This window comes from Motacilla alba, unplaced genomic scaffold (genome assembly GCF_015832195.1).
Source record: "Motacilla alba alba isolate MOTALB_02 unplaced genomic scaffold, Motacilla_alba_V1.0_pri HiC_scaffold_31, whole genome shotgun sequence".
Taxonomy (NCBI): domain Eukaryota; kingdom Metazoa; phylum Chordata; class Aves; order Passeriformes; family Motacillidae; genus Motacilla; species Motacilla alba.
In genome coordinates, this window is record NW_024037405.1 from 1,583,520 (window position 1) to 1,603,425 (window position 19,906).

At 54.3% G+C, this 19,906-nt stretch overlaps 3 protein-coding genes and 1 long non-coding RNA gene across 6 annotated transcripts in view; 2 read left to right on the forward strand and 2 right to left on the reverse strand.

The window, feature by feature from the left end:
• Positions 1-19,906, reverse strand: part of LOC119696487 — a 1,710,157-nt gene that overhangs the window by 972,708 nt on the left and 717,543 nt on the right.
• Positions 1-19,906, forward strand: part of LOC119696488 — a 1,499,846-nt gene that overhangs the window by 945,288 nt on the left and 534,652 nt on the right.
• Positions 832-6,704, forward strand: LOC119696508 (neurofilament heavy polypeptide-like). Of its 3 annotated transcripts, XM_038126258.1 has the most exons (5): positions 832-1,145; positions 2,016-2,111; positions 4,075-4,301; positions 6,153-6,312; positions 6,358-6,704. In XM_038126258.1, exons 2-5 carry the CDS (start codon positions 2,106-2,108, stop codon positions 6,670-6,672), a joined length of 708 nt encoding a protein of 235 aa, XP_037982186.1. In that variant the 5' UTR covers positions 832-1,145; positions 2,016-2,105; the 3' UTR covers positions 6,673-6,704. The 3 variants fall into 3 exon arrangements, 2 of the variants coding, with proteins under 2 accessions (XP_037982186.1, XP_037982185.1); XM_038126257.1 differs by having other exon boundaries at positions 833-1,145; positions 6,153-6,704; XR_005255604.1 differs by having other exon boundaries at positions 839-1,145; positions 2,016-2,107; positions 6,153-6,704.
• Positions 5,643-8,562, reverse strand: LOC119696521. The gene is made up of 4 exons (XR_005255616.1): positions 8,471-8,562; positions 8,251-8,357; positions 6,744-7,661; positions 5,643-6,180 (listed from the first exon to the last, which is right to left on the reverse strand). It is a non-coding gene; the product is annotated as an uncharacterized LOC119696521 (long non-coding RNA).

Here is a 19,906-nt window from a genome sequence, read left to right on the forward strand (position 1 = left end):
GGGAGTCATTTCTCCTGAGCCACTGGAGTTGTGTGTCCCTTGAGCCTTAGTGAGCACTGATCCTTGTTGGAAGGCTCCCCCAGAGCTCGTGGGTCCCTGGGACTGTTCAGGAGTCCTTGCAAGCCTTCTTGGGTAAAGGAGGGGCTGAGGCAGCTGTGGGACAAAGTGCTCTCTCTGCCTGGGCCATTTGGCAGCCTCTGGGTGCTGCCTCTCAGGGTTTGCCCCTCCTTGACAAGACATGTTGGGGTGGGGAGACGCAGAAGGCAATTTTATCACTGTCGGGCTGTGAAATGTCCATTTGACAGTGAGCAATGTGTTCTGCTCCATTTCACATCCTTGGGGTAAACCTTCTCCATTCTCTCAGTAGCTCTGATTGCCCTGGGGTCATCTCTTTGCCCAGGTGTCTCGTTCCTAAGCTGCAAGTGTACCCCAAGTCCTGCTCTACGAGGAGTGCCAACTGAAGGTGCCCTACGAGAGGAAGCTCTTCATTAGCAATCCCAGCCACCTGCCTGGCTGCTACGGCTCATTCCCCAGGTTGGCCATCACATCCACCTCCTCCTGTCAAATATTATTGAGGAGAGTATTAGGGGAAAACAGGGTTTGGATGTGACCTTGCTGGTTTCTATTCAGTCTTAAAGATCTGCTGAGAACAGGATCCTGCCCAAATGTAAACTTTAGGAGGCAGTTTAACTCCTGAGGAAACAGTTTATGTTCTAGTCTTCAGGGTGTTTTCTTGTGGGAGATCTTGGAGGGTTGTGAAAAGCTGCTGCATCCACAGACACCAGTGCCTGTGCTGGCAGCCTCCTTGCAGGATGCCCTGGGAATGCTAAGCCTCCAATTCTTGCATCGTGTTTGTGCCTTTTACCTTTGTCCTGGGGATTTTTAAACGTGTGTGTCAGTTGCTGTTGCGGTGGATGTTAAGGAGTGTAAAGTTTCTTCCGAGGTCCCTCTGAAGCTGCATTTCATTCTGTCTCTTGCAGAAACGCAAGGAGGACTCTCCCGTGTTGTACTCCAGCCCCAGACCCTGTGGGATTGTCCAGCCTCACAGCATAGCAGAGATCCCAGTGCTGGTGGAAGTGCAGGCGTTGGGCACGCATCGCACCAATGTTCTCATCGGCGTCTTCGGGGATGAGAGAAACCCCCTGGTGAGGGCAAGGGCAGCTGTGTGCCTTTGTGCAGCTGCTGCTGGCAGGGGGCAGAGGCCACAGGGATTCTTCCGGGGAAAACAGGCACAGGCTGCTGGGGAGAAGGACAGGAGGGATGGGTGGCACAAGCAGCTCGTGCCTTAGAGGTGGGAATCTCAGTGTCTGACACAGAATGGAGTTCGGCTAAGCTGGAGTCGAGGGCCATTTTAGTTAATTACTCTTTAAAATGCTGTTAACTTTGAAAACACTCTTTCAAAATGTCATCTCTCTGAGCACAAAAGAGGATGTCAGAAGACTTCTGGGAACCTTGAGCTTTCTGTAAAAGAAAGGAAAGCTGGCATTTGAAGAGTGGTTGCAAGGATTGAAACTTAGATTAAAACACATGGAAATGATGATGCCAAATTCCCTGGATGGCAGCAAACATCTGAACTGGGCCATTGTGGCACTGCATGTCAGTCAGTGAACAGGAAGGACAGGCAGTGCAGGCTGTGCCAGGGAGCCTGAAGTTGACAAAACAGTTGCTTTCAACTATCAGGCTGCTTACCTTAAAGAGGAGGGTTTCTCCCCACCAGAAGAACCAGTTGTTTACCTGTCAGCCTGCTCTGAACTAGAGATGTCTTGCAAAGCTTTTCCCTGTGGGCCAATAATTGGTAGTTTGAAAGGTTCTCTTAGCTTAATCCTTTCAAATTTGGAGGTGAACATGGAATTTCTTTTATTTTTCCCCAAAAGCCCAGCATTTCAGCTGGAGAGTGGTAGCTGTCCCTAAGGAAATAACTTGAGCAGGGTTGAGCTGTTTCAGGTTTTTTAGGTTTCCCTGTTGTGGTTTGTTTTGGGGTTTTTTTCAATCTTTCTTGCCTGCTTCCTGAACAGAGACCAGAATTACGGAGCTCTGGACAGCTGGCAGAAACCTCCCCAAGCCCAAGGCTGGCAGAGTTTGGCAGGACCCCAGCACTACAGCCTATGTATGTATGTGTGTGTGTGTGTGTATGGGGAATGTGACCTGAGTCACCCGGGAGTGTTGGGAAATGTCAGCCAAGCCCCAGCAGTGTCAGGGAAACATTCCTGATAAATACCTGGGGGAGCTGCAGAGTTTCTGGCGTTGGGCACTGGGGGGCTGTGCTGGCTCATCCCTGGCTGGGTCTGCCCCTCGGTGCCTCAGATCTCCCCTTTTTGCTTGCCTTCTGTGTCTTTTCCTCTCCCACTGTGCTTTTTGCATGCCCACAAGGTGTTCATCCCTGTCCTCTGTAGTTCCTCAGTGCAAGCAGTGGCAGCTGCTGCAGCAGCTCAGTGTCATCCCTGGGCTGCCTTTAGGACAGACCTGCCCCAGCCTGGATTGGGAAGGGCTGCATCAAACCATTGCTCAGTTCAGCGTGCCAGCAGCCACCCAGGGGCTGCATCCTGGCCAGGAGCTGCTCGTGCAGGTGTCCCTCCCTGCCACTGCAGGTCCCTGTTCATAGTTATCTTATTTTCCAGAGATGAGCTTCACCCATCTAAATTCCAACCCCGGCCACCGAAGGAGAAGAGAGCCTGTTTGGATTGCCCGGCATCTCGCTGGAGGCACTTCAGGATGAGAAAGGAGGAGGCAGGCAGAGGCCTTAAAGAAGTGCAGGGTTTGACCCAATCTTCAGGAGTGGAGGTAGATTTTCTTGTACACCTACTGCTTGTGTTGCCTCCCCAGCCTGCCACCAGCAAGTCGTGCTCGTGCTGAGCTGCTTTTTTGCTGCCCTGCTGTCCTGTGCCCTGGCAGTGGGCTGGGCAGCAGGGCCAGTGGCTGGACATGGGCTGAGTGGGAGGGAGAAACAGGAGAGTTTTCCTTGGAGAAGCTCCCTCAGATGCTACAGGCCTGTGCTGAGGGTGGGATTTTTTGCCTTGTTTCCTTCACAATGGAAGATGAGGCTTTCATCTGCATCATCATGCTGAGACCTCCAGCTTCCTTCCCAGGGCAAGCTGTGATGAGTCCTGATCTCCATGGAGCCTCTTCCCAGCCCAGCCAGACTCCCTGTTTGCAGGTCTCTGCTTTCCCCCGAGAACTGGGATTGCACTGGTGGCCCTGAAGCTGTCTGACCAAGGGAGCCTTTGCCAAGTGGCTGTCTCTTCCTCCTGGCATAGAAAATGGCTTGTTTTTCAGGTGCCACCACAAACTGCTGAGAGCCCTCACCTCCCACTGGGGTTGGAGGGATTCAGGTGCTCCGTGGACGCAGCGCACACTGCCCTGGAAGCGGAGAAGGGGAGAGGGAATCTGTCTCACTTGCACATTGTCAGTGTGGCAAGCAGGGCTGGAGCTGCCAGTGCCACTGGTGGCCCTCAGCATTGGCCACCGAGGGGCCTCACATCCCTCCAGGCCATCACAAAGTGCTGCTGAAGCAGCTGCTGGTTGGAGAGGCCGTGCAGGACACGTTGTAGGGCTGCCCAAGGACGCTGTGCAGCACCTCTGGAGGGCACTGCTCCCCCTGGAGCTCCTCAGGTGCTGCATAGGAAACTTGTGCAGGAGCTTTTGCTGTGGCACCTTGAGAAAGCAGCATTGAAATCAGAGAGAGGGGGGAAGAGCCTCAGGAGTCAGATGAGCTGGGCTGGAGTCCTTTGCTCAGCTCCAAGAGCTCTCACTCTGAGTCTCCTCCTTTTCTACAAGCAGTAAGTTTTCAACCTTTTGAAAGGCAAGTTGTGCATCAGAGAGAATTTCTACTGCCAGGAGACATCCCAGATCACTGTCACGTCATGTACTAATGAATGCATTGCCCCGTGAGTATGGCAGAAGATTTTCCCCATGGTCCCTGCTCTGGTCAGTGGCATGGATGCAGGATGAGATCAGGGTGATTCTGGCAGTGTTTGGGGAATAGGCCCCTCCAGGTACAGCTGCACTTTGCTCCAAGCTGCTCTTGTGCGTCCATTTCCATGCTCAACACCTCAATCTCTCCTGTCTTCCATCCAGGCTTTCAGTGTCCTGCCACTGTCAGCTGTGCTGCAGCCAGGAGAGAGCCAGCAGGTCTCCTCCACCGTCTCTGGCCACCTCAACACCATCTCCAGTGTCCCGGCGCTGTGCCACGTGGAGGGAGGCCCCACCTGCGAGGTGGGGGTGACCGGGGGGGCCTCACGTGTCAGCTCCTCCCTGAGCCCCCGGGGGATCAACTGTGGCTCTCGGGCACCTCTCAGGGAGAGGTGAGTAAGCCTTCCATGGTTCCTGCTCTTGCATGGGCTCTTGTCCCTGGAGGGCTTCCCTGCTCCAAGGACTCTGAGCTCAGAGGTGCTGCATAGCAAAGGCAGAAGCAGCACAGGGATGGCCCCTCTTGGCTCCCTGGCTCCCAAGAGAGGAAGGACCTTCTTCTGTTGAGACACAACATCTCCTTCTCTGCTTTAGTGCTGAGCCCTCCTGGCTTAGATGCTGCCTGCAGGGAGCTGGGCTCTGGCCTTGCCTTGGCACTGCCTCCAGGGGTGTCTTTAAGCCCATGGTGTTGAGTCGCATCTTCTTCATCATCTCCCTTCACCAAAACAGTGGCACTGTGGTCTGGGCAGGCGTGGGGCACAGACCAAACCTTGCTTTGGGTCCTGCTCCTGCCACAGGTGAAGTCCTGGCAATGCTGATCTGCCAGGCTTCTCCTGATGCTGGGACAGCAGCCATAAAAGCTCTGTCCTTTCAGCTCCCCTTCAGCTGCAGCAGGAGGCAAGCACAGGAGAAGCTCTGCTCCAGCCAGGCAGCCCAGCTCAGGACACAGAGGCAAAGTGTGGAGCTGGGAGGGGAGGCTGCTGAAAGCAAGCCTGTGCATCAGGACTTCCTTCAGCCCAGGCTGGAGTTGCTTTCATGGCGAGGAGACAGACGAGGCTGCTTCAAATCCTTTCCATGGCAGACAGCGCTCGTTGCTTGGTCCCATCCGGGGTTCCAGCAGGAAATCTGGCTGACAAGAGCCTGCCTTGCAGGAGAGGAGTTCCTGCAGCCTTTGCTTTCTGGCTGATGGGATTATTCTCATTAAGGTGCAGGCTATGAGTTGTTAAAACCAAAGATCACGGGCAGAGACTCTCTAACTAATTAAAGTTAGAAAGTGGTATGTTTATTAACAGCGGCGGGCGGCACCAGAGCCGTCCCCAAAAGGCGTGACCGCGCTGCACAAGGCTCTGTGCCCTCTCTTTATTTCCCAAGATCTTACATCCAATACATGTGCACAACCCCAGCACCTCCCATCCCCTGCTCTGGATTCAAATGAGGTCATTGCTCCTTCACGCCTGCACAGTTCTTCTCTGGAATTGGGTCGGTGGTCTCCAATTGGGTCAGTGGTCTTAAGGGATGAAGTCAGGAATGTCTTCATCAGCTCTCTGGGACCCTCTGGCTCCATCCAAGGTCCCCTGCTTAGGGACTGATTGACATAAAGCCCAGGTGCTAACCATTGTTCTACTGCTTTCAGAATGTTCTTATCACAGTTCACTTGCTCCACTTCCTTCTGTCAAGAAGCTCCTCATGGTAAACAATGGAACAATCAGCTCCAGCCTTAGCACCTGAGAATCATTAACCCATCATCTGCCTATCTAACTTACATCCTGATCAGTGTGAATTGCTTCTAAGCCTCAGCTGAAACCTTAACTCTTGAAAATCATGCTTCAGCTGTGCCCAGGGAGAAGGGGGCTGAATGAGCTGAGTGAGAATTGCAGGAGAGATAAGCAGATGTCAGCAATCTGTGCTCTGCTTTCAACTGGCAAGTCAAGAGACAAAGGGCGTTTCCAGGCGTCAGCGCAGAGAGCTGCTGGATCAGCCTTTGGCAGCGGGCTGGAGGTGTCTGGCTGTGCCTTGAGAGGGAGCTTGCACAGTCAGGACCTTATGATGGCAAGGCTTGGGTCTGGCTGGTCCTGGAGGTCCCCTTCCAGCAATGCCCTCACTTGGCATGTTCCCAACCTCTGCGGGTTGAGGAGAATTCACGGAAATGGCCTCGGGGTCAGGGAATGAAGTGCAGGGCCAGCCAGGACTAGTGAGCCCAAGTTTCTGGTGCTGACTCTCAGCCGTGTTTTCTGTTTTGTCTGCAGAAGGGAGCTGAAGCGGCCGGCTCCAAAGCTTGGGGAGGAGGGAAAAGCCTTAGAGGAGGAAGAGAGGCGGAAGAAGGAAAAGAAGGGTGTCCCTGTGGGGAAGCAACCTCCAAAACCAGAGAAGGGGAAAACCAAACCCCCAGGGAAGAAGGAAACCAAGGCCCCAGAGAAGGAAACCAAACCCGCAGAGAAGAAGGAAACCAAGGCCTCAGAGAAGAAGGAAACCCAAATCCCTAAAAAGGAAGCCAAGGCCCCAGGGAAGAAGGAAGCCAAGGCCCCAGAGAAGAAGGAAGCCAAGGCCCCAGAGAAGGACACCAAACCCCCAGAGAAGAAGGAAAGCAAAGTCCTAAAGAACAAAACTAAATTCCCAGAGAATAAAAACAACCTCCAGAAAAGAAGGAAAGCAAATCCCAGAGAGGAAGGCAGCCAAAATCCAAGAGAAGGAACCCAAAGCGCCAGAAAGAAGGAACCCAAAGCCCCAAAGAAGGGGAACACAAAGCCCCAAAGAAGGGGGAACTGAAAGCCAATTATTCTGTTTGTTATTAAAATATATTTTACTTGTGCATCAAATCTCTCTATGGGTTTGTTTACCTGTTCTCTTCACTGATTCTCATGGGACAAACCCCTTGTTGTTGCAGGTGCATTTGTTGTTCACCCTCAGAAGAGATTGTTCACAAAGTCTCATTCTCAAAATAGCTTCACATGGGAACTTGTAACTGCTCAGCTGCACTCAGAAGAGATGACAGGCCAGCATTGATATAGCAGAACAAGGCCTGATTTCATAAGGCCTTTCTTTGATCATTCTTCTACCTGTCTAGGACATCTCCCCCTTTTTGTTAATTTCAAAAAGGCTCATCTGTTCTGATGTTGGCACAGCTCACTCTTGTGAGGGTATTATCTCATGAAGGTTATTGCTGGTTATCTGTTAGATCTGGGATAAGATCCAGAAAAGACCAATTACAATCAACAAACCTTAGCCAAATTCTGTCAAGTCATTGACACAGGGTTTTGCAGCATGAGAAAACAAGAGAATAATGTCCAATGTCTCTTAGGGAAATGGAAAGAAATGACCATTGTTTCCAGTCAGCTGAGAAGTAGGAGGAAGTGCATTAGCTGGAAATGTTGATCTTGGCCATCACTGAATGTCCTCCTGGGAGCTGGAACAGGGAAGAACTGCAGAAGGTCAGTAGGAACACTGTACCATGATGCTGCCATGAGGCTTTTGCTGGCAAATTGCCTCTGTAAGTTTGCAGACACAGCTGTGTCTTGGCAGTGCTCCTTCTGTTCCTGCTCTGGCCACAAAGGCTGCACGGTGATGAGGTTATTTCTCTTCTCACTGGGCCTCCTTTTTTCAGAGCTGATCAGTGTCTGATGGAATGAACAGGTGACTGCTTGGAACTGTTGCTGATAAAACACAGGCATATCTTCTCCTGAAGTTAAGGAATCAATGAGGCTTCACTGTGGGACACTCAATTGGGATTTCGATGGGATGATCTTCTTTCCAAATTTCTATGGAAATACTGCATTATTCAAAATGATTCGTCCTCCAATTTCTCATGTACATATTGCATTCTTTGAATGTTCTTCAGGCGTTCATTCCTCCTGTTTTTTGTTTTTTCAGAATGAGATGCATGTCTTTTGTTATGAGAATGAAGATACATCATAGTCAAATAATACATATAGTGGACAAGAAACTTCCAGCAATTGGGAATAATTTGGATACAACTCTCAGGAATATTTCAAGTAGCAGACAAAACTAACAGCATAGGTGGGATTAGGTAAATAGCAATCTCTGAATTAATGTACCATCATGGCAGAGTCTGCAAATAGCTGACAAACCTCGATTCACTGGGGACTTGGAGAATTCTTGCCAGATAATAATTCCCAAGCTCCCTTTACAAATAGTTCAACTGTCATGTATAGAGGGTCAAATTGCAAAGTCAAAGCAACTCCAATCTAGTTTTGATGCAGAAAACATCTGGGTCTGTTGGCAAATTCCCGTCCAGGTAGAGCCAAGGCCTGGCCACCACCCAAGCTCTGAGTGGGAGAGAATTCCCTAAACATGATTTAAAACAAGGCTCTTAAGAATAGCACTTACGAGTAAGGTCTAGGGCTGAAAGACCAATGAACCCTCCAAGAGCTGGTCTCCTCCACAACTTCCTCAGCACAGAGATGCTTTCAACACAGCAAACTGTGGGAGTGGCTCTGTAATAATTGGGACGGCATCTGATGGCTTAGAGTAGATGTGACAATAGCATCAGTTCAGAGGAGGCTCTCGACAAAGCTGAGATATCGTTTCTTGGAACTCTGACAAATACCTAAAAATCATGAGCCAGCCCTGGGTCCAACCATGGAGCCCCAGGGCAGAGCCTGGCTAGAGGGGCAGTCTGGTCTGAGATCCATGAGCAGCTGGAGAACAAAAGGAGGATCCTGAACGACACGGGCCTTGCAGATAATTACACCAAAAGAGGGGAAAGCAAATGAAAAGCTGGCTATCAAAACAGTAATACAAACATTGATGTGTTTATGACAGAAAAAATGCAACAAAGGAAACACTGAACAGCTCACTCGTGAAATTCATGATACCTCAGATTAAAGAACACTCAAACCTGATATAAATGAATTTGGACAGCAGTAGAGCTTAACAAGAGGAACTTAATAAAACTCAGCCCTAAAAGGATTTCAAATGAATAAACATAATTTCATTATCACCTTAGCAGAACAAAAAGCACACTCAAGAGAACTCCAAGTTAATTACTATTAATACCGAACATAACTGGATCCATAAAAAACTGGAATAGAACATTGTTCAAACTTAGTAATACTGAAACTGAACAGAAATAAAATCGACCAAAATTCCTTCATGAAACTTAGCCTTATTCAATTTAACAGAACGTAACTGAGCATTACAATGTTGGGCCTTAATTTACAGAATTAAAATGAACATCATTAAAAGTTACGGATATGACATGATGTAACTTTGTCTAAGGTTATTAACACAAAAAGACAACTGAAAGGTGAATGAGCCATAAGTGAAATAACAGCATGATGGTGTACTGGAGGGATTAAAGTTGTAACAAGCTCATTAGACTTACAAGTAAATCAGTGATGAGAAAAACCCATGGTAACTGCAAATTCCATGGAAACAGAAATTTGGTAAGACTTTTTAAAGTGAAGGATAACTGGAAATAAATATAATAACGTGTGATTTAGCATATTGCTGAACAACCCAACAGCTTTTTGTGATGGCATCTGGCATTAAGTAAACTCCTGCATGCAGGGACTGCAACAGGGCCACTGAGGGGACAAAGGAAATGTTGCGAGATGGGGCATCCTTCTTGTCCCCTTTGTCTCCCCAGGAGCCCCTTGGAAAGGGAAATGCCCACACGGGCTTTATCTGACTCCTTCCCAGCCAGCCTTTCCCTCGCTCCCGGGTCTCATTTGCTCCGCAGGCTCCACCAGCTCTCCCAACTCAGAGCAGCTCTCCGAGGAGAAAACGCTGCCTGGCGTGGGGCTGTCTGATCCCTGTCCCATCTTGATTCCATTTGCGCCGCTCCCTCCCCATCCAAGAGCCCGAAGGATCCCCCCAACCCCACGGTCCTGCAGCAGATCCCGGGCACGTTCCCTCCTCCGCTCCTTGGGGGCCCTGGGGAGGCTCCAGAGCCCTCCCTGTGTGCGGGACAGCTGCTGCAGCACCGCTGCGCCCGCGTGCCAGCAGCGCCCAAGGAGCAGCTGCGCCAGGTCCCAGTCGGAAGCGGAATCCTCAGCGCACACAAATGACAACTGGCATTCCAGGGGCTGGCAGGAGAAGCTAAATCCACCTGCTCGCTGCCCTTTCTAGCCATGGCCACGCTGATGCAATGGAAGAATGTCGCTGCCCGGGAAGCTGTCAGGTAGAAGAGAGGAGCAAAAGCCACGCGTTTCTGAGGTGCCAGCTGCCAGGGCCTCAGGTTTCCCTTCCGATTTCTAAGGGCTTTGGACTGTTTTTACCATTTCAACACTTTCTGTGCATCCCTGTGAGCGAGTAAGCAGCACAAAGCCTCTCCCTCAAAGCCTTGAGGTGGTGCCAAGGCAGAACTTGTTCATGCTCTTTTCTCCTGGTGATCTCCTAATCCCGTCCAGACTCTGCTGGCAAAGCCGTGCTGTAGACAAAGATTTACCTTGGCATCCTAGGGCACTGTCTGGGTGGGTGTTTTTAATCTGCTTTTCCAGGCCCTGGGCTGAGGCAGGCTGAGGCCGAGGCCTGGGGCCCTCCAGCTGGCGCCGGGGAGCGCCCGGGGCAGCGGCGAGGGGCGGCACTGAGGGGCGGCACAGGGGGCATTTCCCCGGGCGGGCGAGCGGCAGGGAAAGGCGCCCTGGGCACAAGGGCAGGCACAGGGGCCCCGGCTCTCTGCAGTGCGGGCGGCCAAGCGCCAGTTGCTGCTCCCGGAGCCGCTGTCGGGGCCGTGTCTCCTCCCCGCCGCTGACCCTGCACCTGCAGCGCTGCGTCCGGCTCTGCCCCGCTCCCCAGCGCGGACGGCAGGGACGGGCACACGCTGCAGCAGGGGCCCAGCAGGGACACCGAGATGATGCCAGGGCTGCAGCTCCTCTCCTGCAAGGAAAGGCTGGCACAGCTCAGCTTCTTCAGCCTGGGAAAGAGACTCACACTTGATCCAACTGTGGCCTTCCAGTGCCTGAGGGCAAGCTACAGGAAAGCTGGGCAGGGACTTTGTACGAGGGCAGGCAAGGACAGGACAAAGGAGAATGGATCCAAATGGAGAAAGATTGGGTTCAGGTAAGGGATTCAGAAAAAAGACTCTCCTGGAACAGCTTGCCCAGGGAAGGTGTGCATGTCCCGTCCCTGGCAGTGTTCAAGGCCAGGCTGCATGGAGCTCCAGACAAGCCGGTCTAGAGCAAGGGGTCCCCAGCCACAGCAGGGGGGTTGCAGCCATGGGATTTTTCAGATCCCTTCCAAGCCCAGCCATGCCACAACTCCATGATTCTGGGATACTTCCCCTCCTCATCCTCTGGCAGAAAAAGAAACTTGGCCCCAAGTTCCACACTGCAGAGCATGTCTTTTGGCAGCCTGCAACTGTTTCAACAGAGGATGAAAAGAGATGACATTACTCACACGATTTTCCTTTTCTACTTGAAAATTCAATGCTCCACTCCTGTCCACTCTGGCAAAACTATCAGAGGAGGCAATTCTTCCCCATCAAATGCTTTGTCTGACCCAAAGAAGAAAGAAGCCACAAGCCAACACCCTTCTTTATTGCTCCATTGTTTTCTTTGGTCACTTCTCTCACAGGAATGACTTTGGGGTGTGATTCGTTTGTTTCTCTGTCTTGTTCCGTGGGGCGTGCGGCGGCTCCTCCGTTGGGTTCACGGGGGCAAACGGAGGAATGGCCGCGAGCTCCGGCGGGCTCCGCAGCTGCAGCGGCAGCAGCAGCGCTTCTCTCGATCGATTTTCCACTCAACTTTCCACTGGCTCCCCATCCCCTTCTCCCTCTCCCACTCACTCTGCTCCTGTCCCGTGCCGTGCCGTCCGCGTTCCGCCTCTCCCAGGCCGGCTGATGCCGCGTCCCGCAAGGCGCCCCTCGGCGGGGCCGCCCCGTGCCCGGCCCTGCCCGGCCCGCCGTGGTTCCGCCTCGGCCGGGCTCTCTCCGTGCTGGCTGCGGCGCCGCTGGAAGTGCCGCTGGCTCTGGTGCCGGCGGAGCAGCGCGGTCTTTTGGCCGCGCCTGGCGCGGGCTCTGGGCCGGCCCCGGCCGAGGCCCCGGCCCCGAACGAAGCCCCTGCCGCGGTTCCGCCCGCAGCCGCCCCGCTGCCGCCCGGCTCCCGCCCGTGGCCGCCGGCGCGGCCGGCAGCTTCCCCGCTCCGAGCTCCGCCGCTCGCCAGCTCGGCCGCCGGCCCCGAGCCGCCGCAGCCCGGGCCGGCTCGGCAAGCGGCAGGCGCGCCGGGCGGGCGGGGCCCCGGGCAGCAGAGCGGGAGCGCGGTGCCGCCCGCACGGGCGGAGAAGCCGCCCCTGGAGCAGCTCTAGCGGGAGGGCCCGCTGCTGGGCAGCGGCGGCCGCGGCAGCGTTTACTCCGCGACCCGGCTCGCCGACGGCGCCCCGGTAAGAGACGGGGCCGGCTCGGGGGGCGGCGGCGGGCGGCGAGCTGAGCCCGGCACTGGCCTTGGCTTGCAGGCGGCCGTCAAGCGATGTGCCGGGAGCGCACCTCGGAGTGGGCGCGGCTGGAGAGGGAGCGGGGCCCGCGGGAGGAGCCGGGGGCCGTGCCGGGCGGGGCTGAGGCGAGGCCCGGCAGGGCGGCAGCCGGAGCGCTGCGAGGGCAGCGAGCGTGGAGCGAGCGGGGGCCGCGCAGCGTCCCGGGCCGGGCAGTGGCGAGCCGCGGCGGGCCGGGCGGCATCGGGGGCCCGAGGCGCGGCGCAGCATCGGCCCCGCTGACGGCATCGCGGTGCCCCCGCAGCACAAGGGCGCCCTTGTGCCCCTGGAGCTGGCGCTGCTGTGGATGGTGTCGCGGCCCGGCTTTCGCGGTGTCGTGCGGCTCCTGGACTGGTTCGAGGAGCCCGACGGCTTCGCGCTGGTCATGGAGCGCCCGGAGCGCTGCCAGGACCTCTGGTACTCCCCGGCCGAGCGGGGGTTCCTGCCGGAGCCCGTGGCGCGGGGGCTGCTCCGCCAGGTGCCGGAGGCCGTGCGGCACTGCAGCAGCCGCGGCGTCCTGCACCGCGACATCAAGGCCGAGAACGTCCTCGTCGACCTGGCCACGGGCGAGGCGAAGCTCATCGACTTCGGCTGCGGCACCATCCTCCAGGACACGTTCCACACCCGGATGCCAGGTGAGCCCAAAGCCGGGGCCCGGCCGGGCAGCGGAGCTTCCCCCCTTTGCTGCCAGAGGGGGAAGAGGGAGGCAGGGAGGGGGAATCCTTCTTCAGCCAGCTGCAGCCAAGTTGCTTTTGGGCAGGGGCTGGCTGTTGTGGAGCGGGAGCTGGCTGGGAGGGAGGGAGGGAGCAGCAGGGGCCTGATGAGCTGCGCCCGTGTCCCATAGGAGCGCCGGAGTACAGCCCACCGGAGTGTGTGAGGGAATAGGATGGAGATGGTATAGAAAGTAATCTTACCCCTAAGGAGTTGCAGCTGGGCCAATTATCAAAAATGAGGAGAAGGTCTAACTTCAACAAACCACAGCTGTAGCTAATAAGAACAATAGGAGCTATAAAAGAGTGGGTTGGCTTGTTAAGAGGACACCCCCCGAAGCAGGAAGGGACCTGGAGTCAGTTGGTTACCTGGTGAGAGAGGAAGGGTGTACTTGGAGGAGCTGCTCACCAGAAAACACCGCATGGGTACGAAACTTTTGTAATAGAGAGATAATAGTATAAAAATTCCTGTTGCATATATGACAACAAAGAGTGGACCCTCTTTGGCTGCTACCATGGCCAGCCAGCCACCATCTGGTCCCTGGGTATCCTGCTCTATGAGCTGGTCTGCGGGCACCTTCCTTTCCACACCAAGGAGGACATCATCCAGAGCCAGCTCTTCCTCCCGGCCCGGGTGTCTCAAGGTGGGGATGAGCCTTCAAGGCACGAGGGGAAGAACGGGGTTGGGAGGGGGCAGCTGGCACATAAGCGTCCTGCTCTTGCAGCTAGTGAGGAGCTGGATCTGCTGGGCTCAGCTGGAGGAGGTGGCACCTGTGCCTCTGTGCTGGTGTCCTCCGCAAGGGAGGATCGATGGGAAGCTTTTGGCTGCAGCTCTGAGCACTCCTGGTGTGGCCTGGGCGCTGTGGAATGTGGGAGAGCGTGGACAGGAGCCTTGTCCCGCTGAGCGGCGGTTTCTGGTTTCTCTCGGCAGAGTGCCAGCAGCTCATCAGGTGGTGTTTATGCATGGACCCCACAGCCAGGCCATCGCTGGAGGACCTTTCTGAGCATTCTTGGCTGCAGGAGCCCTGCCTGGCCCAGGAGACAGCAGAGATCCATCGCTGTGCACAGTAGGATGCAGAACCCAGCAAGCAGCAGCGGCCACGCGTCTCATGGCGCTGGAAGAAAACCCCGGAGCGTTCCCTGCGGCTGCAGCGTGGAGGAGAGAGCGCAGCCCAGGAGATGCTTCCGCTGGTCCCCGGTGAGCTGCGGAGGGAGCAGCTCAGTGCTCCCCGTTCTGTTGGAGAAGTGGTGGCAGTGTGGTGAAGGTGCCATGGACTGGGACAGGGGAAACATCCCCCTGCAGCTCAGTGGCATCGTGATGTCCCCGCAAGGTGAGGCACAGCTGGCGTGTTCTTCTGGAGCAGGACATGGAGCTGGGAACACCATCCTGGAGCTGGCCGCGGGTGGGGCAGAGCCTGTTGGCTTTGGCTGCGGCCCCTGCCTGGAGGACATGCTCTGTGCCCCGATGAAATCAAGATGAGTCCCCAGGCAGTGCAGGGCGGGGGGATGCTGGTGCTTCCAGGCACGGCAGGGCTCGGCCTGGCCCCGCGCCAGGGGTTCCCCGCTCGGCAGCGCTGGGGAATATTAATTTTTCCGCCGGCCGCCAAGCTGCTTTTTGGTGAGATAGGGGACGGATGCTGTGGGAGGGGAGCCGGCTGCTGGCCTTGCTGACAGCTTCTGCCAGCCAGCCTGGCACGGGCTGAGGCGGGGGCAGCCAGCCTGACAGAAGCATCCATCCATGTGGATGGGGGCAGCAGAGGGGGACGGGTTCCGGAGCCATGCTCCAGCTGGTCTGCTTTGCAGGCCCTTGAGGAAGGGCTGCATTTATGGGTGGGAAAGGTGGGGATTTTCCCCACCTGTGGACAGGTTTAATTCTCACCTGGAGAATTAAACCCTCTGAGAATTAAACCCTCTCTCCAACCCTCCTGAGGCCCGTGAAATGGTGACAGGCTTTGTGCTTTTTCTTGTTTCCAGGTCTTGTTTTGAATTGCCTTTCATGCAATGGTTCTTTGATTTTCCCAGGAAGATTACAGCTGGTGCCCGGACCGGACGGGGAAGCGCCTGCACCGTCCGTGGAGCGCGTCCAGTGCCAGTGCTACCCCAGGGGCCACGGTCTGCGGGGACATCCCCTTCCAGAAGGACGAGGAGCTGGTGCGGGATGGGCTCCTCTCCTGGCAGCAGCTCTCCAGAGGTGGGTACCCGGCTCCACAGCTCGGCTGGCAGAAGGGCTCCGGGCAGAGGGCAGCGGGCACACGGGCATCCCGCTCTGGCAGCTGCTGAGGAGGTTGATGTGCGTGCTTAAGCGGAGGAGCTGGAACGTGGCCTGCCACGCTGCCCTTCTCTAAAAGCAGAGAATGGGTCGGGAGGTTTGGGCTCTGAGCACAGCCAGCAGCCTGGCCTGGGCACAGGCCGTGGCGGGACAGGGGCACAGGAGCCTGCTGCGACTGACCGTGGCTCTCTGGTTTCTCTCCGCAGGCTGCCAGCACCTCCTGCCATGGGAACGGCCCCGCTCGGCCTGCCAGGCTGGAGGGCTGGAGGGCACTGGCTGTTCATTTGCTGTCAAATATAGATTGGGGGTTTTTTGTCATCATCATCGGAGCGCTTCTTTCATCCTTTTCCAAGCTTTTGGCCTCTTGTGATAAATGGACGTGATTTGTCTAACAAAACCTGGTGGTTTACACTAGCTGGACTCATTATTATTGTGGTCTATACCATATTTCATTTCCTGCTTAGGTAAAATACCATGTAACAAATTTGATCAAATGAGAAACGAGGGATTGTGAAACCTTTATTTGTGGGATGTAGAAGATACCGAGATTCAGTCTTTAATAAAAAGCATGAATCAATATTATCAAAAGAGAATATGGGGAAATTGTGATAAATGGATGTGATTCCTGCTAACTAAATTGTAATTATATGAATATTTTTGGAAAATAATTGGACAGGTAGATGTGATTAGTGCTGTGAAGCAGATGGGTTTCTTTGTAGATGATGCATGTGGGAAACAGGATACAGGAGACCAGAGTCAGCCTTGATGAACTAAAGTTAGGAAGACTCCCAAGTCAGAATTGGCATCAAGACGAAGTTAAGACACCTCCCAGGCCAGGATCGGCCGTGACATGAATAACGTTGGGACAATTCCAGACAGGGAGTCTCAAAGAGTGTTCTGATCTGTAAAATAATAGGCTTCACTGGAACATAGTGCTTACTTACATAACACAAGACTTGGGGCGCATGCCCAGCCTGCCAGGTTATCCAGAGGCCAGCGAGGAAGACTGCCGGCCTTCCTCCAAGGAGACTCCAAAGAGCCAGCAGCCCCCTGAGCCCCAGCGGGAGCCTGCGCTGGGCAGGGTGGGGACGTGGGTTTCAAGAATCGGAAACAGGAGGAGATTTGGGGGAAAATATTGATGAGTATGTGTTAGCACACAGTCGATGAGTTGTGTTTGGATCCTTTTGCCTTTTGTACGTGGGGCAGGGGGGGAAGCCCTCCCTGTACCCCATCGATCGGTTTTGCTTGTGCTTTATCCCAACCACTGCCAAATTTCTTTTGTAACTACTGGATTCTATTTGATTGTATTATTTTATCTCAATTAAAACTGCTGCTAAATTTCAAGTTTGTGGTTTATTAAATTCAACATATGGAACCTCATTTATAACATCAGGAATATGACTTAATAACTTACAAAACCAAAATGAATCTTATTCAGCTAAATTCACAAGGAATAGAAAAGCATTTGAGACTTAGTCACAAAGAATAAAGTAACAGAAATGATGATAACTTGATTAAATGAATACAGTTTTACTTAATGAGTTAATAGCTCAGTCTCCTCTGGCTTTTGATCTCCTCACCAGAAGGGCTGCAGTTCCTTGATCTCCTCTGCACGAGGGGCACAGTCCTTAGGGTTTGGTCTCGGCTTTGGCACGGGGTGTTTTGTTTTGCCTGATGATGACTGCCAAAAACTCCCTTAAAATACCCCCCAAAAGCACCAAATCCCCTCAAAATCCCCCAAGCCTTCCCCCAACCCCCTCAGGATGAATTTTTGGTTAATTTCAGGTAATTTTGGGTGGATTTTGAGGGCTTTGGTACCTGATGGATGCCAAAGTGGATGTAGGATTCAAACCTACTCAAAATTCCCCCTAAAATTCTCCTAAAATCCCTCCACATCTCCCCCAAATCCCCCTCAGGATGGATTTGGAGGAAATTTTGGGTTAATTTTAGGTTGATTCTGGGTGGATTTTGGGTGGTTTTGGTACCTCCCAGACATCAACTTTAGCATAGGATTCAAACCCAGGCAAAATCCCCCCCAAAACTCCTCAAAACCCCCCAAATTCGCCCCAACCCCCTGCGGACAGATTTCAGGTGGATTTTTGGGAAATTTGGAGGAAATTTTGGGTGGTTTTGGTACCTTGTGGATGCCCAAGCAGGTGAAGGATTCAAATCCAGCCAAAATCCCCTCAAATCCCCCTCAAATTTCCTCCAGGAATGTGGGTGCATTTGGGGTAATTTTGGGTCCTTTAGTGAAGCAGCCAGGGCCCCGGGCGTAGGGCTTGGAGCGGGGCTGAGCAGCGGGGCAGCAAGGGGGGGAGGGAGGGAGCTGTGAAACCCCCGAGGATCCCCTGAGGGGGAGACCCCTAAAAGCCAGCAGCGTGTTCCCTGACAGAAACCAATTCCCTTCTGGCAATGGGGAACACGTGTTGTGGGGCCGGCTGCACCTGTGGGAGCCGTGGGGAGCGCGAGCTCGCGCTGTGCTGCACCGCTGAGCTGGCAGCGCCATGGACACGGGCAGGGCGTTCTCTGTTTGCCCCAGAGCTGGGGCCTGCAGGCACCTTGCCGCCCCTCGGCTCAGGCTGTGCCACCCAGCAAAGCCCAGCAGGCCGGGAGCAGAGCCCGGGGCATGCAGGAAGCTGAGAGAAGCCCCTGCTCGAGAACTGAGGCAGTTCCTCCAAAGCAAACAAAGACGGTAATTTGAAGACATTCCCACTGTGCTCAGAGTTGGCCTGAGGAGAATAAGTGGTGAGCTTGTCAAAAATCCCAGGAAATATCTGGGAAAAGGCTTTAGGTAATCTGGTTGTGACTAGGTACAAAGCTCCCATGGGAAAAGACCTCTGCAGCAGGCTGGGTGTCTGAGGGTGTCTTAGTTCTTCACAGAGTAAAGACTGCCACAGAAATGCAATTTTATTTTTTATTGAACAACTGGATAAAAAATTTCCAGAACTGTAAAACTACTTTCAAAAATAGTGAGGTTATCTGGAAAATGGGAAGAAACATTTGGGGATTTCTCTTTACAAAAAATATTTCTAAATATTTCTAAAAATGAAAAGTGAAGACAAAACGGAGTCTGTTTTTCTCGATTCTGAAACTACTTTGAAAAATCCTTAACTACTGTTGTTATTGGGAAGAAATAATTGGGGATGTCTCTCTACAGCAAAAATATTTGGAAATACTTCTAAAAATTTCTAATTTCTACAAATGAAAAACAAAGACAAAATGGGGTTGCTTTCTTTCAGGAGCCCCCTGCTGCTGCCTGCCCCCCGGGCTCCCCCAGCCCCTCGTGGCCCCGCTGCTGGTCACGGCAGCCTCTGCCTGGCTCCTGCCTGCCCAGACCGTGGGCATCCACGGCTTCTCCTGGGCACGGAGCTCAGCCAGTGCTGGGGCCGGGAGGGCTTTGCTGGTGCTACCACCCAGACACTGGGGCACAGCTCCATCTCTCCATTGCAAGGGGCCATCGCCTACCCTGGCACAGGGGTGGGGGTCAACTTCAGTGTTGTTTAGAGGGCAGGGCCAGGGGCCTCAGGGGCAGAGGAAGAGACATGTGGGTCACAGGGGGGGCTGCAGGGTGCTGGGCTGCTCCTGGGGTCTCTAGAAAAACTTGGGACTGGGCTGGGATGGGACAGAGGAAGATGAAAAAAGGGATGAAAGCAGCTTGGGGTAACCCATGGGGAGGGGAGGTGGCAGTGGGATCTAGAGGAGAATCGGAGGCTTCCTTGTAGAGGGCTGTTCTGGAGTCCTCTTCTCAGAGCTCTTGAGACGGCTGCCCAGGCCCCTATTATTGCTGGAGGAGCTGCTTAGGCTGTCTGAGTGTGAGCTGCAGCCACGGTCTTTCAGCTCCTGTCCAGAGGCGCTCCTGTGAAGAGAGGAGGTGGCTGAGGCCCCAGCTGCCAGGGGCACACAGGGACCCTCCTGCACGGCAGGGCCCAGAGCTGGCAAGGCTCCCCAGCAGGGCTGGAGCTGCTGGCCCAGCCTGGCCCAGCTGCACCGCTGCCCCTCAAGGCCCTGGCGAGCAGGGGACGGCTCTGGGCAGGGTCCCTGGCCAGGAGCGGGCCCCGGAGCGCCTCTGCCTTTCCAGGGCCATCTCCTCCCTGCTCTTTCTCCTCCCCACCTTGCTTTGCCTCTGCCCTGTGCCCCTGGGGCTGCTCTTGGCCCGGCAGCCTCAGCGGGAGCCAGCACTGGCTGCAGCCCCAGCGGCCCCCCAGGACAAGGCCCAGCAATTACGAGGCCAAAGAAAGCACAGGGCAGCAGCAGAACCCTCAGCAGAGTTAGTTGGACAGTCACAGACTGGCCACAACTCCACTGCAGCTTCCCTGGGAATGTTTCCTGTCTACCTTAGACTTTCAAAAGAAGTTGTTTGAGGGGGAGAGCAACAAAACACTCACTGTTTTCCCCTCCAGGAATACCAGATTCCAAAGCAGCACAGCATGATGATAAACTCCAAACAAAGCAGGGCTACTATTAACCCTAGCCAGGAGCCTGTTCCCTCAAAGATAGCCTTTCTGATGCCCTCCTGGGAATGGGGAAGACGTGTTGTGGTTCCATCTGCATCTGTGGGAGCAATGGGGAGCGTGAGCCCACGCTGTGCTGCACTGCT

Excerpts from the sequence above, each read along its gene's own strand:
- LOC119696508 (XM_038126257.1), top strand. Across the intron at positions 4,302-6,152 it reads CGGGCACCTCTCAGGGAGAG|AAGGGAGCTGAAGCGGCCGG; the intron begins GTGAGTAAGCCT and ends TTTTGTCTGCAG.